This window comes from Oreochromis aureus, linkage group 10 (assembly GCF_013358895.1).
Source record: "Oreochromis aureus strain Israel breed Guangdong linkage group 10, ZZ_aureus, whole genome shotgun sequence".
In the NCBI taxonomy this organism is placed as follows: Eukaryota; Metazoa; Chordata; class Actinopteri; order Cichliformes; family Cichlidae; genus Oreochromis; species Oreochromis aureus.
In genome coordinates this window covers 8479367-8494916 of record NC_052951.1, presented here as the reverse complement: position 1 = coordinate 8494916, position 15550 = coordinate 8479367, and the positions used below count along the sequence as shown (strand labels likewise).

Sequence of the window (15550 nt, the reverse complement as noted above, 5' to 3'; positions counted from 1 at the left end):
GGTGTCACCTATTGTAACCAACCTTTACATGAAGGAAGTGGAAAGAAAGGCTCTAACGCTGTGGATAAAAACACCAAGTTCACCAGGGAAGACACGAAGGATAACTGTTTGCCTTTCCTGGACTGTGCCGTGCGCATTGAAGAGAATGGAAACCTCAACACTGAAGTTTACCAGAAGCCCACACACACGGACCAGTACCTCCTCTTTGACTCCCACCACCCTCTGGAACACAAACTTGGAGTAATCAGGACCCTACATCACCGGGCAGAAAATGTTCCCTTTAAGCCTGAAGGGAAGGAACACACATATGTAAAGGAAGCTCTCAAAACATGTGGTTATCCTAACTGGGCTTTCATCAAGTCAGCAAAGATTCACAGGAAAGAAGATCAGACACCAGCTAGGGAGGATAAGAAAGACAAACGCAATAACATTGTCATCCCCTATGTAGCCGGTGTATCAGGAAAAACTCAGGAGAGTCTTCTCCAAGCACGACATCCCAGTTTACTTCAGACCCAGCAACACACTCAGACAGAAACTGGTTCATCCGAAAGACAAAACTCCTAAACACAAACTTAATAATGTTGTACAGTGTAGCGAGGAATGCCCAGACCTCTACACTGGAGAGACCAAACAGCCACTTCATAAACGCATGGCATAGAAGCGCCACCTCCACAGGACAAGACTTGGCGGTCCATCTGCATCTAAAGGACAAAGGTCACTCTTTCGAGGATGCTAATGTTCCCATTTTGGACAGAGGAGACAGATGGTTTGAAAGAGGAGTAAAAGAAGCCATTTATGTCCACTGTGAGCGACCATCTTTGAATAGAGGCGGTGGTTTACGACAACAACTGTCTGCCATCTATAATCCAGTTTTGATATACATTCCCAGACGCCTTAATGCCCACTCACATCCTGGGCCATCTGAACTCAGGAAATCACATGATAGGGTGGGGCTAGGTTTCACAATGAGCTCACCCAAAACCTTGGCTGATTGTGACCTACATCCGTTTTCACACCTTGGCTCATGTGATTAAGGTAGAGGCTCATTAGGGGGTCCATTGTCCCTTGTGGAGGCATACTCCCACAGGGCTTAAATCTGTGACTCTCCACCATTTGACCCTAGAACTGAAGAAGCTTCTCGGATGAGAGGTGAAACGTCTTCAAGCAATTTAAAGAAGTCCAGACGCATTTCTTTCCACGCTCCTTAGACCGTGTGAACAATATACACAAAACGTTGATACGGTTCACATAACGTTCATTTACAGCATATATGATAACTAATTTCTATATAGCATCCTGGGCTAACAAAATCTATGATTACATAAGTTTCTCACAGTTCAATATATCAGCCTGTTTTGTTTAGTTAGAAATGGTAGGAAAGACAGATTTCTGTCAAATACACAAACAAACAGACCATAATTGCATAGATGCGTAGTGTTTTTGGCTTAAGGTCCATTTTGTGGTAGGAATAAAGTGTGTATTGCAACGCTGCCTTTATCAAACTATGGCATCTCAAAAAACTTCATGTAAATTTAAACCTGTAACCTGGACTAAAGTTACGTGTGTGATAACAGCGCCTCCTACTGCCAAAATGTGAAAGTGCATCACTAAGTAGCAGGGCCATAATTATGAGGTTCCACAACAATTACTACATTGACATTGCTGTGAAGCACGGTAAAGCTCGCTGGCAGCTGCGTTTCAGTTACTGGAAGTTAACTAGTCCTCACAGGAAAAGGAGGAAATTATATGTGGAGTGCGCCTTGAATGAAATGCGTGACACATTCTGCTTTAACCAACTGTTAGCTAGCAATGCTAAATCTACGTTTAAATTAAACCTAAGCAAGTCTAGACTTTTGTCTTTGTCATATTCATCTTACTTTGAGAAGTCTCCTGGTATGTTTTCTGTATGTCTCGGAAAAGTTGTTCGGCCACTGCAGGTAAAAACGAGCGCATTTTCGCACCACTTATTACAGGATGTCTTTGCCTGCTCCAGCCAATAAGGTTACAATAAAATATTACAACTTCCGGTGTTCCCAGCTGTAGTTTTGCTTTCCCTCCAAAATAAACTCCTAAGTAGATCACATTTTTCTGTTTCGAGGAGATTATTTGGAAGAAAGGGCTGCCTTTGAGGTCGTTATATGAATATCTGCGATGTCACACAGGCATTTTCTTTTTCTTTTTTTTTTAAAATAAATTTTTAAAAACTTGTTTGGCGTATTAAAGGAAAATAAGTTCAACGCGTCCATACGCGTCCGCGTACATGAAACCCCTTTCCACTTCCTTTCTTTATATGGGTTAAAACGCTAGTCATTTAGCTATTCAATGAGAAAGCAGTGTGCTATTGGCAGAAGATCAGCAAAGCTTTTTTCAATAGAGGACATTTAGCTCTGGTATTAGCAGTAAGTAGTCAAACAGACCCATTTCACACCAGACACAGTGAAACACACACACACACACATTTACTGTGCCTACCCTAGTGTTTAACATGCTCTGTCACAATGGGTTGCAAAAAATCTGTAAACAAATCTCATTAGACAACCTACACTTTTTCTGGTACGACAGGTCAAATAATCAGTGTGTGAATCACACATGAAAAGAAGCCCTTCTGCAAGAATAACCTGTTATACACTTCCACTGTGGCATCTCAGCTAAAGGTTTCAAACACACTGGGTCTATGACTTTCACTGCAGGGACCTCCTTTAAGGCCATCAACTTTACTGAGTGCAATAATATACAGAAGCAGTCAGCCAATACATAACTCAACTTTTTCTACAGTCCATGTTAAGATGTGTAGATTAAAAGGTCAAACTGACAGGAGCTGATAAGAAAATGCTGCAGAATTATTAGGCAGCAGTAATTGAACAACATTCTTTTAACTGGACTACTGAAGTCTCAGGTGTGTTGGCGTCCAGTTTAATTACACATTTCATTTTTCAATTTGTAGGAATTCAATTAACATTTTTGCCTCCTCACCTTCAATTTAAGTCTGAGAATCCTTAATAGCTGATATATTTGTTGCATTTGCCCAACTTTTACCTACGAGGGATCACTGGCATTAATTTCCATCTCATACTGCATTACCTGACAAATAAATGATTGCAATATGCATCAAAGAGCGCATGTAATTGCCAGTGCACAACCAGAGAGGGAAAAAAAAAACAAAAAAACTGCACACGTCTCAAGGATCGGCACATTTTTCAGTGGTGAACTGATCCACTTTATTTGATTGGTCTGAACTCTTGTAATAGCCTACTGAGAGACATTGTGCGATACAAACATTGCATTTCAACATCATAGGTTACACGGGTTTTCAAGTCTCAATTCCGAAAAAAAACACAAAGACCAAAAAAAAAAAAAAAAAAAAAGACTCACCACTGTGTGTTTGATAGAGAGCTGAAAAGATGCTCCAATATTTTTTCGGCTTCATGTCGGATTTCTTTAAGATTCAAGTTTGTAAACTTTTTTTTTTCTTTTTTGTCATTGCATTTGTAAACACATAACACCCCATCTAAATGGGACGAATTAGCAAAGATGTTGAAGAAAAAAAAATGACAGAAAATAAAAATCTGAACATGTGCTACGACAATTTTAAATCAAAAAAAATGAAAGAAAAAGCAACAACAAAGGAAATATCAAGTTTAGAGCAGAATGGATTTGTTAACTCAGCAGAGTGAAAGCTGAAAAAGCCTAAATATTTTTTTTCACATATCTAAAACAAAGTTTACTGCCATGTATTACAGTTGACCTAGTATAATTCATATTCAAAGCTTTATCCCTGTTGTGTGACACAATGAAAGCAGAGATTAAGTGGTCATGGATTTGAATCTTCATGACATCGAATGCCTAAACATGTAATGGTACCATACAGTTCAAACTGCAATTGTGATGCAAGTGTGACACTAAACAAAAAGATTCCTGTACCAGCTACAAGGAAAAGAAAAATGGGCAAATTTCTGTGAGTAGTGGGAAAAGTTAAAGCACATTTTAGTATACTGCAGGGCTGGAGGATGAATAAGTTACACAGCAGGTAGTATGCTTTTTGTTGTCAAAAGCTACAAAGCAAAAAAAAAAAAGAAAAAGAAAAAGTGCAACAATGGTGCAGACCATTTTTTAAGTTTGGTTAGTTTTGTCTTTGTGTGTAATAGAAAGACAATTTACAGAGTTCAGATTTTTGTCAGGACAGTATAATAATAAAAAAAAAAGAGGGATTACAGAAACAAATACAAACATTAAACACAAACGTATATCTCTGAGAAAATTAGTTAAAGCTGCCTTCTTTCTCAAGTCACAAGGCATGGCAAAAGCATAAAAATAAAAAAAAATTCCTGACCTTTTTTTTTCTTTTTAAACCATGATGACATCGCAGAACAAATCATTCTGGACAGTTTGGAAACTGCAAAGAGACAGCTACATGTGACACATCACATAGCTCTTTTGAAGAAGAAGAAAAAAAACCAAAAAAACACATTGGCTCACTTTCATTATTCAGTCGGGGTCCAGGAGTAGTCATAATGATATAATTTCTGGCAAAATTAAGCTTATATCAGACTTTTCACCTCTCTGCTATGACACCAGTGTTCTCAACTTGTTTTGAAGACATTTCTCTGTCTAGGGTGAGCGGTTATCACTACCATCCAACGCTTACAATCCATGCATCATCTCCGCTGTGTGATAAAGACGGTTATCAGATACCAATGCTGTTTGAAATGTTAGTCTGTTCTCCTCTAATGTCCGCAACGTTCAGGCTCTGGTGGTGCTTGGTGGATGGCGTGCAGGGTGGCACAGTCTCTGTGCTCTGCTCATGGTCAAGTGCAAACCACAGGTCCGGTCTCTCTCTCTCTTACCGTTGCAATGGTAAAAATATTTGTTTGTGTGTGTGCTGGGTGACAGAGTTTGGAGGGGTGGGAGATGTTGGACTGCACAGGACCAACTGTGTTATTAAAGAACGCACCCACACTCTTTCCATTTAAAGTGGATCAATTTAAAAGCGACATTAAAATAAGAAATAATCAAGTTAAGAAAAACACTGCAAAAGGTTACTCTATTTACATACAATGATCTTCTTAAAGACAAGGTATATCTTTACAGAAATCAAAATTCAGAAATAGTTTCTTCTGTTGTCTTTTTTTACATATTAAGTTCTTTATCTTTCCTGCATCTCATGTCATCACCTCAAGCTGAGTTTTGTTTATTTTTTCCCCCACCACAACAGGCTGGACGAGTGCTTCTGGACCAAAAGCAAGCGACGTCCAGGAGAACCCTTCCTGTCACAGGCTGCTGCTCATACTCTGAGCCAACAGCCAGGGGGCGCCATAGCACCAAAAATAAAAAGGACAACACCCCATCTACATGTTGCACTCGCCAGTGAGCGAGGTTAGTTCCAGGAGAGGGGCATGAACAGACAAGCCAAAGAGCAGGCCTCTCTTCTGGTTAATAAAGCTGTAAGCAAGCAGGGCTCAGTCGTCACTATCAGACAGGGTCTCGTATTGCTCCGACAGCAAAGACTGCCACTCTCGCCGCTGGCCAGGGGCTCCAGCTGGATTCTGCTGCAGCTGCTGCTGCTGCTGGCTCTGTATGGAGGGTGAGGCTATGGAAGTGGGTGGTGTGTTGCTCAGTATGCGCATAGTCAGCGGGTTGTATGGGAACTGGATGGGTCCTGCGGAAAAAGGAAAACAACACGAGTGGGCAAAATGTAGATGAAATGATGCCAGGGCCATATTCCAGGAAGCAGGTTCAACAAACTCCGAGTCAAACCATAAACCCTGAGCTGATGTCTGAGTTTCTGGTTCAGGAAAGGCTAACCAGAGCTGGTGTTTTACATTTAACACTTTAGTTACATAAATTTTACACGTAATTTTGGTAGGATGACACATTTTAAATAAGAAATACAGATCATGTCAGGACAAAATAAACCACTAAGAATTCATCAGTTTTAAATCCAGCCATGCTAGTTTACTCAAACCCAAACGTGGTCTACTGAGCTGCTTTGATCCATTATGGAGCTTATGATATGGATCCAGTTCTGGGAGACCTGATTAAGGTGATTTTCAGATTAAGGTGAGTTTAAGTTTGGATTTCACACAGTGTACTTCAAAATGTTGTTTCACATCATGTGATGTGTCTGTGAACAAATTTCAACATGAAATGTAGTCAGAACACAATTAGAGTATCTGCAACTACATTTAAAAAGTCACTTTAAAATAAGTTTAATGTTTCAGAAAAATTGCATGACACTCTTATAGTTGCATTTCTGTCCACAGAGTTAGAAAAATTGAGACTATAGATTTCTATTCTGAGCTGACCATACATCCGAGATGTAATCTTGGTCTCCATCTTTATAATAGTGACGACTAAATAACCGTGAACGCAGTCGTGTTACATACAAAAAATAGCAAATGAGCAGGGACTTTAGCTTCTACCAAAAACTCGATTTCTGCAAATGAAACTTCTCAACTTGCACCTTTCACAGCGACTTTATGAATAAGGAAATGAAACTGAGTGTCAGTCAGGTGGTTCGGGTGCAGCAGGATGAATTAACAATTAATTCATTGTTCTGTTTTCTCAGGTTGCACAAGAACTAGTTCTCCACCTGCTGCAGGTTCTGCTTAGATGTCTAGAGCAGTAAAAGGTTGTCACCAACTGGTGTCCAAGACTGTGGCGTCTATAAAAAAAAAAGTCTATAAAAAAAGACAGCCCACCACCTAGAGAAGCAGCTGAATGATACTGAGGGCCCTCACAATAACAAGCTAACTAACAATCTAGCCGGGAAGTAACCATCAGGAAGGAAAGGAAAAAGTAAGGTTGCTGCTTAATAGGTTGAGCTTACTCTGGAATAGAATCATTTAAGATCTATGAGTAGGAAAGAGTAAAGTGACAGTAGAGACTGGACAGTGCACCTGTGGAAGAGGGTCGGTCATCCCAGCTCCACTGGGATTGGGCTTGTCTGTGATAGTCTCCCTCAGAGTGGACGGAGGACACTGATGAGGGGCGCTCCCCTCCACCGTAGACCTGACCCAGGTTAGGAGATTTGGATTTCCGGCTGTTGGCTTTTCCCTGCTTCTGCTTACCTGAATTCAAAGAGGTAGAGGTAAATCAACATGTTCCACATTAGAGTCCTTCAGAATGGGCACAAAGTTGACTACAATAGCGGGGGGATTCCTGCTTACCCATGCTGGGAGATGGACTGGCCTCCTGCCTAGGGTCACTGCCAGTGTTGGATGTTACACCACCCTGTTGGTCCTCCTGTCTGTCCTCCAAATTGCCCATTAAGGCCTTGCGGATGATGTCTTCCAGACCCAGATTACTGGCTGGGTCACTAAAGGAGTGATTCCTGGGGTTGATGCTGCCTAAAAATCATATCACACACACACACACACACACACACACACACACACACACACACACACACACACACACACAAGAATGATACAGTGAGAAAGAATCGGCATAAATACACAGTGTGTCTGAACAAAATATGCTGCTACTTACTGGAGCTGGTAACAGCAGGCAGGTTGAAAATCTCTGTTCCTGGTTGTGCGTTTCCTGCAAGACAATTAATATTGGTGAAAAAAAGCTGGTTTAGAAGAAACAGAGTTCAAAACGCTTTAATAAGTCACATGCATAAAGAGGTAGAAGGATTTAGGTTAACACAGGATAAGAGAAGACCCACTTACCAACATCAGAATCACCGACACCAGAGGTGGAGTTCAACTTACGAAAGATCTCCTGCTTCTTCGATTTCACCATTGGTGAGGTGTTCTCCAGCTTGGTGAAGAAGGAAGGCAGATAGCTAACATTCCCTGGGGACCGCGAGTCACTCCTTGAACCAAAAAAAGACAAAAAGAGTCAGACAAAACAGTGACATTAACCTTCAAAAACATCAAAACTAAATCTGAATCATTATAAAATCCAATTATCAAACAAACAAGCTGAGCCGCTCCTGTACCTGATCTCTGAGCTGTCACCCTCTCGCCGCTGGGGTGGAGGTCCACCAGACTCCTGTTTGTCCATGCCTTGGTAGCTCTGTGGTGGAGAGATGGGTTCATAGTTCTCCATCGGCCTGCCTCCTCGCTCTGGAGACTTGCCAAGCCTGAAGAGGAGAAAGAGAGCAAATTTTTGTCAGATGGCAGAAAATTTATTGGCTTCATTCTAATTAATTCAGGCGTTCAGTACTTGGCTCTGGACTTGTCGGGGGCGTTCTCTGGGGAAACTCTGCTGGAGGGTCTCTGGTGGTGTTGGGCCTGCACCTGATTCTCAGGACTGTAGCGACTGGGCATTTTGCCTCGACCCGAAGAGGACACAGGTGGCACAACGCTCTGGAATGCAGCAGAGGCTGAAGAGGAGACTGGAGGAGGATCCTTATTCCGGGCAAAGTCCTGTGTTATGATGTGCTGTATTACAGGGAGTGACCACAAAACCAAGTTAGCTAGCTGTGATTACCTGGTGCACATGGTAAATTCCTATGTGCTGCATTATTTTTGATGTTGCAGGCCATTGTGCTCTCCAGCATTTCTTACCGAAATGTGGTCTGCCAAGGTCATGACTCGATGAGTTTTGGGGACCTGCGAGTAGCTGTCAGTCTGGGAGGAGGAAGGTTGCTGGGAACTGGACTGTGGTGGTTCCCCTGATTGCCGGTATCGACTCATGTCATAAGATCGCATGCCAACTGCGAAAGGTTAACCAGGGACAGAGCAGAGTTGTTTTGGAGAGAGTCATGGTGAAGTGAGAAGTGATGAGATGGCAAGACGCCAAAAGACTATGCCAAAAGTAAATGATCCACATCTGCTTGCAGGTGACAAAAATAACTTTTGAGTGCAGTCTGGGGACTAGACTGACGCAGAGGAATGCTGTCTGACAGTCTCAAATCACAAGGTCAGTGGGTGAAGCCATTCAAGGTATGGTATGTTGACTCAACACAGCTAATTTTAGCCTTTCATGCCAAATCTTCATCAATCCCCCAACAAGTAATCAAGGGTATCGTTCTCTAACCAGAAGATTAGTGGTCTGAGCCCCAGTCTGCATGTTGAAGGGTTTTAGGATAAGATACTGTAAATTCCCCAATGCACCAGTTGGTATGTGATTGTGTGACAGAGTTTAACTGCATTAAAAATCCATTGTATGAATATCTTTAATATAACTTGAATTATATTTGAATATTAGTAAAATCACTCTGTTTTACATAAAAAAAGGAATATCCCCAAAGTTAGGATGTTCATACCTGATGCCTGTTGTTGCACATCTTCTGGTTTGTCCTGCTGAGGCTGGACAGGGGAACTAGCTGGACTGATCACCTCAATTGCTCCACCACCAGTGTTGTCATAGCGGCTGGATGTCACTGTGGGACAAGTATGGACAAAGAGTTACTGTTGACTGGAGCCCAACTGATAGCAATATTTGGTGATTTAAAGAAAAGAAAAGAAAAGAAAAGAAAAGAAAAAAACCAAAATGAACATTAACATAACAGAAACGTATGTGTCTTTTTGAGTCCTTAAGATAATATGACAATAAGGCTACTTTCTAATCACAAGAGGTTGTTACAGTCAGTAGCGCTGCATGTTTGTTTGATGCCCTTCCTGAGGTAAACCCAAAGGGGATTTGTGTACCTGGCTGGATTCGAACCAACAACGTTTTGCTTGCAAAGCAAATGTATTAACCAGTACACTATGGAGGGGCCTAAGATGCTGTGACAATGATTGCTCTTCTACGCTCTGCTTGACTCTGCTTGGATCCGCTGCTTGTTGTGTCTGTTGCATTCCAAACACTTGTTGCCAACAGGGAAGTTGGAAAGTTCCTTCTCATAAACTTTGCAACGCCAACACTCATAACACAGTGGAAGGGTATTTCTCCTATCTCTTTTTAAATTTAAATTTATCGGCTGCAGATACTGATATGTAGGCAAATAGCCAATATTTGCCTACATATCAGCCCCACCAATATATTGGTCAGGCTCTACTACACATGAGATGTACTGTTCTATGTACACCTATCCTTTCATGCAACTGCGGATGTTGTGGTATCACAGAGCATTTATGTGAAGCTTGAATAGTTATCATTTTTAATCTAGTACACTCACAGCTGCTAGAAGAATCTGAGCTCTGAGAGCCTCGCTCTCGTGAGTCTTTGTCCGAGGCTATCTGACGTTTGATAATGACATCAATGAAATTGGCGGCAGTCATAGTCGTCTTTCCAAGAGTCCGAAGCTCCTCTTCAATGCGGGACTTTGTTTGAGGTCCCTTATCCTTAACCCCAACACCAGCGCCTTCAGAATAAGCTGGATAGGATTTACTCCCTGGCAGAGACATAGCTCCATACGGTGAATGCAGAGATCGCCTTTCTGTCTCCTGTTGTTGCTGTTCAGACAGGCTGGATGCTCGCCGAGCTGAAGACATATCGTCATCTCGTTCATGTTTGCTCTCCTTCACCTTGGCCACATCCATCTGTGGAGCAGAAGCTGCGGCGTCCACCAAAGCAGCCAGAGCATCAGCTGCAGTACTGTGGCGGGCAGTACTCTGCGGTGCAGATATAGCTGCTGAAAGAGGCCTAAAAGAGAAAATAAGAACCTGATCACGTTAAAAATATTTGCAGAAACATGTGCTCATATAAAATATTTTTCCATTCCATTGCATCTAATGAGTCTAATGAGGAGACTTTTTAGCATAAAGAAGTGGCTCACACAGTTATCATGTCATACTGTTGCCCAAAATGTAATCATGTATAACAAAATATGCATGCACACAAAAAAATCTTTAGCGAGCTAGAGGAAAAGAGACCCAGAGTAGCTTTAAGCTTACATCAGAGAGGTGATGACACTCTTTGGCTGGAAGATGCTTGGCCGCTGTGGAACTCCAACATCCTGTGGTCTGTGTGAGGGAGAAGGGGAGTGCAGATAACCTCGACTCCCTGGCCGGACTGGCTGCTCTGGTCCGCCTTGAGGACACACATAAATATTTTACTGTAACAGTGTTTCAAAATAAAAGCCCTAAGAGCACAGGTTCCTATACTGATGGGACTAAAAACATCCGAATGAGATTTCCAAAACTGTATGAGTTTTAAACTCAAAAGTGACTCACCTGCACGCATGTATTCATTGGCTCGCTCTCGTTCTCGCTCTCTTAATTCCCGCTCACGCTCGTGTTCCCTCTCCCTCTGCTCCCTTTCCTTTTCCCTTTCCTTCTCCTGCTGCTCCCGATCACGGTCACGCTCCCTCTCCCTCTCCCGTTCTCTCTCATTGGCAACAGCAAGGTGACCTGAAGAGAACAAGGACACCACAGACAAAATGTAAAGACACAACTCACCTGCTAGAAAAATGCTGGAGCAGACTTCCTTTAGAAATGTTAGCTTTGCTGACAAGTTCTGAAATGGCCAGATGTACCATATCAGATGAAACCACGAGTGCAAGAAACCGTGCTGCTGCTGCTTTAAAGCTGCTTTAAACTCTTAAACTTACCTGGACTGAAAAATAAGAACAACTACAGACCACATAACTCGACTCTTTAAGCTGGGCATACACTGTGCGATTTTTTCAGTCGCGTTATTCAGCTTCTGCTCAAGCTGCACAATTGACTCGCAGGGGTTAGAAATTCGTAGGTCACAATGCAGGGTCTCACACTATACGGCCCAATGCTCTGATGCGACCTGAGTGCTCACACTGTGCATCCATAACATGAAGGTTATAACAGAAAATCTGTCGCTCGCTCTCCCTCTCTGTCTTTCACTCACACAGACACGCACACCACCACCATCAACTTTGCTAAATTGCTAATGAAAAACATTGATCAGACAGCTGTGATTGAGCAGCAATGCCCATGCAATTATTTTCACGGTTGTTGCGGTCGTGATAATTTTGTGAGGCCACATCGAAAAGACTCAGATGAGCTACAAGTTGTGCTTCCATCGCTTGTGTCCAGATAACATGCTGCACTGCCGTGCTGCTCCGTCTTTTCACTTTCATTTCTGTGTTTGCGCATGCGCAATGTGAGAGGCTGCGGTGACACCCTCACGACGGCCGACAGGATTTGAAACAGGTTTGATTTTCTTACGACCAAGCGATTGATGATCGGGAGCTGGTCGTGAGGTGTTAATCGCTTCTCATTACCCCACGTATACTACACGATGCACGACACACGATGAAGGCGAAACTCGGGCTGATCACCAAAACGGTCACACGACTGAAAAATCGGCTCAAAGTGAGCCAAAAATCGCACAGTGTATGTCCAGCATAAAGCTCATGACCACGTTTTGGAATCTACATATTAAAACAATGGGTTTAGGCAATAGGATAAAAATAAAAAATAGAGTGCAGGCTATTTATGTTTTGTTTGTGTTTTCCTGTGCAACAGAAAACAAAAAAAACAAACAAAAACAAGGACATCAACTGCTCTGTGCAACGGTCAGGCAGTTTAATGGGAAATCACTCCCAGCATGACTTCAGTAAAACTTAACTTTTGTAACCGGACAAGCACAACTGACCTTTGCCACATCAGGCCAGCGCAGAGCTGCACTTTTACAGAAGCGGCGATCGTGGCAAGGAAGATAAAGGGCACATGGGGTGTAGGGATGGGGAAGGGAGGGGTCCTCACCTTGCGACATGGAGGTTGGGTTGAAAGCTCTAGGAGGGAAAGGGGGCTGAGGTCCAGTGAGGTAGGCGATGCGTTCCAAAGTGGGAGTACCTGTTCCCCCAGGGTGAGGCAACAGGATAGTTGGAGGCATCTGGGCTAGATCAATAATCCCTTTTACAGACAGAAGCAAAGGGCCAACGGTGAACAACAAGAACCAATCCATCAATTTCTGAATGTATGAACACCGTATACACTTAGCTGTAACCCATCACCTTCATCTGTTAGTGCTTCCAAATACAAATTGATCAATAAGCAACAGGGCTGCAAAGAGAGTGGAATAGTGGTCAACTTGTAAGAGGCAACCACTCAGCAAATGGAGATTTGCATGACCATACAAAATGTATAAATTGAGCTGTAGCCGAATCACTTGCAGCCCCAATATAAAGAACAAATCAGCAGAATTTGTCTAGGTCATTTGCTTCTGGGCGTCTGGAAAAGGTTGCCACTACTTCACAAGCACACAGTCTGCATACTACTACCCCTCCTGCCCACAGCTGTTAGTCAGCTATCGGAGGGCCATACCTCGAGATCCGGGTGCATAAGGGATAGCAACAGACTGTTCCCGCGGTGACAGTCCTCTGGGCATCTGCTGGGAAGTGATATAATCGTTCAGGATGGTCTGCCGTGTGTTCTCTATGGTGTACAGCTGGTAGTTGTTATGGTAGCCTGTTGGGGATGGCTGCCTGGGGAACATGAATGCTGTAGCAGAGGACAAAACAAAACAAAACAAAACAAAAAAGGCCATGAACAGAAGGCTCACTGATACAGATCACCACTGCTGACGTCAGCAGCTGTAAAAGATCCTAGACATGTTATGCTTATGAAACAGAAAGCCTGAGTTGCTTTCGTCAGTTTACTCAGAATCAAGGTTTTCATCGCTCACTTTCCTACATGGTGACAGTAGAAAAAACGAAAATGCTTTAAACACTATACCAGGATCCAGCACTCTGTGGAAGGCCAGGGCAGGGTCAAGATGTGGAGGCAAATGGCCTCTGTACACTTCAGGCCGGTGGTGGGGGTCGAAGGGGCTATGAGAGGCTACAGGGTCACCACCGCTCACTGGGGACTTGGCTGGGACACTGTCTCTCTGCGTCGGTGTCATGGTGCTCTTTCTTTCATGTGAAGCAGACTTTGCAGACCCCATCCCACCTTCAGAAGAGAGAGACACACACACACACACACACACACACACACACAGACACGGCTTATCTAATTAGTTGATGCAACAACTTAATATCATGTCATTACTTTTCTCAGGAAAAAAAGAAAGAAAAAAGAAAAGCTTATCCAGTGCCCTCAGAACTGGGTGCACATTGTGTATTAATTACTACTATAGTTTTTCTAAAAAATAAGATCATCTGGTAAGGGAAAGATAAATGTCTACTTCAATTCTATCCAACTCCATAATTGTAAGAGTTATAATGTTTATTAATTAATAAATAACTGAGAACCTGATGTTCTACTGTGAATAAAATGATTATGGAATATACCCTCTGAAGCTCGTCCCAGCATAGGTGATCCTCTAGACATGGGGTTGGTACTGTAACTAACAGGGGTCCTGCGAGCATTGGCGTCCTCATACAAGCCTGGGCTAAGCTGGGATTTGCTGGCCTCTTGGTGTGTGGAGCGTAGAACAGAGGTGGTGGAGTTGACCACAGAGGTGTGCCGTACTCCCTTACCCTCATCGTATTTGGTTCGTTCCATGGCCTCCAGTTGGGGCATGTTGTGTGGCAGCTTAGTGGGACTGGGGATCAGGGACTTGACATTGTGTTTGATGGTGGGCTGGTTCAGATTGTGAATCTGGTAAAGGGTTTTAAAAACAACAGTTTAGTCATCAATTCATCATAAAAATCAGTTTTGTATTTTTGTAGAGTTCATATATTCAATTTCAAAAACATTAAAGTAAATTGTGTAATAGTGGCTGGAATCACAGCTCTGTCTGACCTGTGACATGGAGCCCTCCAAAACCCTCCTGTCTGGCAAATCAGGAGTCTTGCACATATCCTGTCCAGAATCTTGTCGTGGGATTTCATGAATAGAACGACCCATCTCTTTAATCGTATTGACACCCTCATAGGGCTTGCCCTTGCCAATACCCCCTTCGAAGGAGCGGGCAGGCGGGCTCTCCTGCTTTAACTGTTTTCCATATTTCATAGTATCGTCATAAGTCTCTGCGGCAGTTCTTGGCGTCCCTGGAAAGATTTGAAGTTATTTCAGGTTCGCTTATTCTTTCATGTGACTTTGAGTGACGCATCAACTTTACAGTAAGCTACCTTGCATTATGGATCCAGTGATCACTGGTCTTTCCTTAGATTCTCCATGAATGCTTTCTCTGGGCAAAGCTCTGCTAATTAACCCTGAGGGGGAAAAAAAAGAAACAGGCACCATGAGCCCCTGACACAGAAAAGACAAACAAGGACACAGTGTGTATATTCAGTGACACACAAGCAGTACCCTCCAACGGGGCTCCTTCTCTGCCCGTGTGTCCTCTGCCCATGGGTTCCTCCATCATGTTGAAGGTGCGTTTCAATTCATGGCTTGTTCGGGGGCTGCGGGTGTTTTCCCTGGGGTTCTTGATAGCTACTGGACAATAAAACATATGATAACATGTGTGTGCCAAACAAAGAAAATTTGCTATTTGCAATATCGACAATAAAAGCACTTACAACTATCATAGGACACGATATGCCCACTTTTGCCTTCATAGATGACGTGACCTTTAGCCAGCTGCTCCCCCCTAGCTTTGTCTGGGCTGCTTGGGTCTTCTGTGGCAAGCCTTGTGATGGTGCCCTTCAGAAGGTCAGCAGCAATGCTCGACTGGGCCAGAGCTGGCGTGCCCTGTTTAAGGGGAGAGCAAAGAAATGTTATATAAATATAAAAAAAAAAACATGTGTAAAAACAAAACAACAAAGCCTCATTTCATCTATTCATTA

The 15550-nt window shown here is 42.9% G+C and overlaps 2 protein-coding genes across 9 annotated transcripts in view; both read right to left on the bottom strand.

The window, feature by feature from the left end:
- zswim7 (zinc finger, SWIM-type containing 7) overlaps positions 1-2048 on the bottom strand; it is a 30272-nt gene extending 28224 nt beyond the window's left edge. For 2 of the 3 annotated variants that reach the window (XR_005614649.1, XR_005614650.1), the window contains exon 1: positions 1878-2048. Coding sequence is in view for 1 of the 3 variants with exons in the window: in XM_031754744.2 (XP_031610604.1) it covers positions 1878-1953 (76 nt within the window). In the remaining 2 variants the exon portion in view is untranslated. The remainder of the gene's footprint in view (positions 1-1877) is intronic. The other variant, XM_031754744.2, reaches the window with a different exon arrangement.
- A 1124-nt stretch (positions 2049-3172) lies between these two features.
- Positions 3173-15550, bottom strand: part of ncor1 (nuclear receptor corepressor 1) — a 64415-nt gene continuing 52037 nt past the window's right edge. For 3 of the 6 annotated variants that reach the window (XM_031754737.2, XM_031754741.2, XM_031754738.2), the window contains 20 exons: positions 15284-15455; positions 15072-15200; positions 14891-14974; positions 14562-14809; positions 14108-14417; positions 13551-13766; positions 13140-13316; positions 12579-12728; positions 11070-11246; positions 10791-10926; positions 10073-10539; positions 9218-9334; positions 8517-8665; positions 8173-8390; positions 7946-8089; positions 7674-7819; positions 7489-7542; positions 7167-7346; positions 6897-7067; positions 3173-5656 (listed from right to left, as the gene is read on the bottom strand). In XM_031754737.2, coding sequence (XP_031610597.1) covers positions 5457-5656; positions 6897-7067; positions 7167-7346; positions 7489-7542; positions 7674-7819; positions 7946-8089; positions 8173-8390; positions 8517-8665; positions 9218-9334; positions 10073-10539; positions 10791-10926; positions 11070-11246; positions 12579-12728; positions 13140-13316; positions 13551-13766; positions 14108-14417; positions 14562-14809; positions 14891-14974; positions 15072-15200; positions 15284-15455 — 3645 coding nt within the window. In that variant the 3' untranslated portion in view covers positions 3173-5456. The remainder of the gene's footprint in view (positions 5657-6896; positions 7068-7166; positions 7347-7488; positions 7543-7673; positions 7820-7945; positions 8090-8172; positions 8391-8516; positions 8666-9217; positions 9335-10072; positions 10540-10790; positions 10927-11069; positions 11247-12578; positions 12729-13139; positions 13317-13550; positions 13767-14107; positions 14418-14561; positions 14810-14890; positions 14975-15071; positions 15201-15283; positions 15456-15550) is intronic. The other 3 variants (XM_039618735.1, XM_031754739.2, XM_031754740.2) reach the window with 3 other exon arrangements.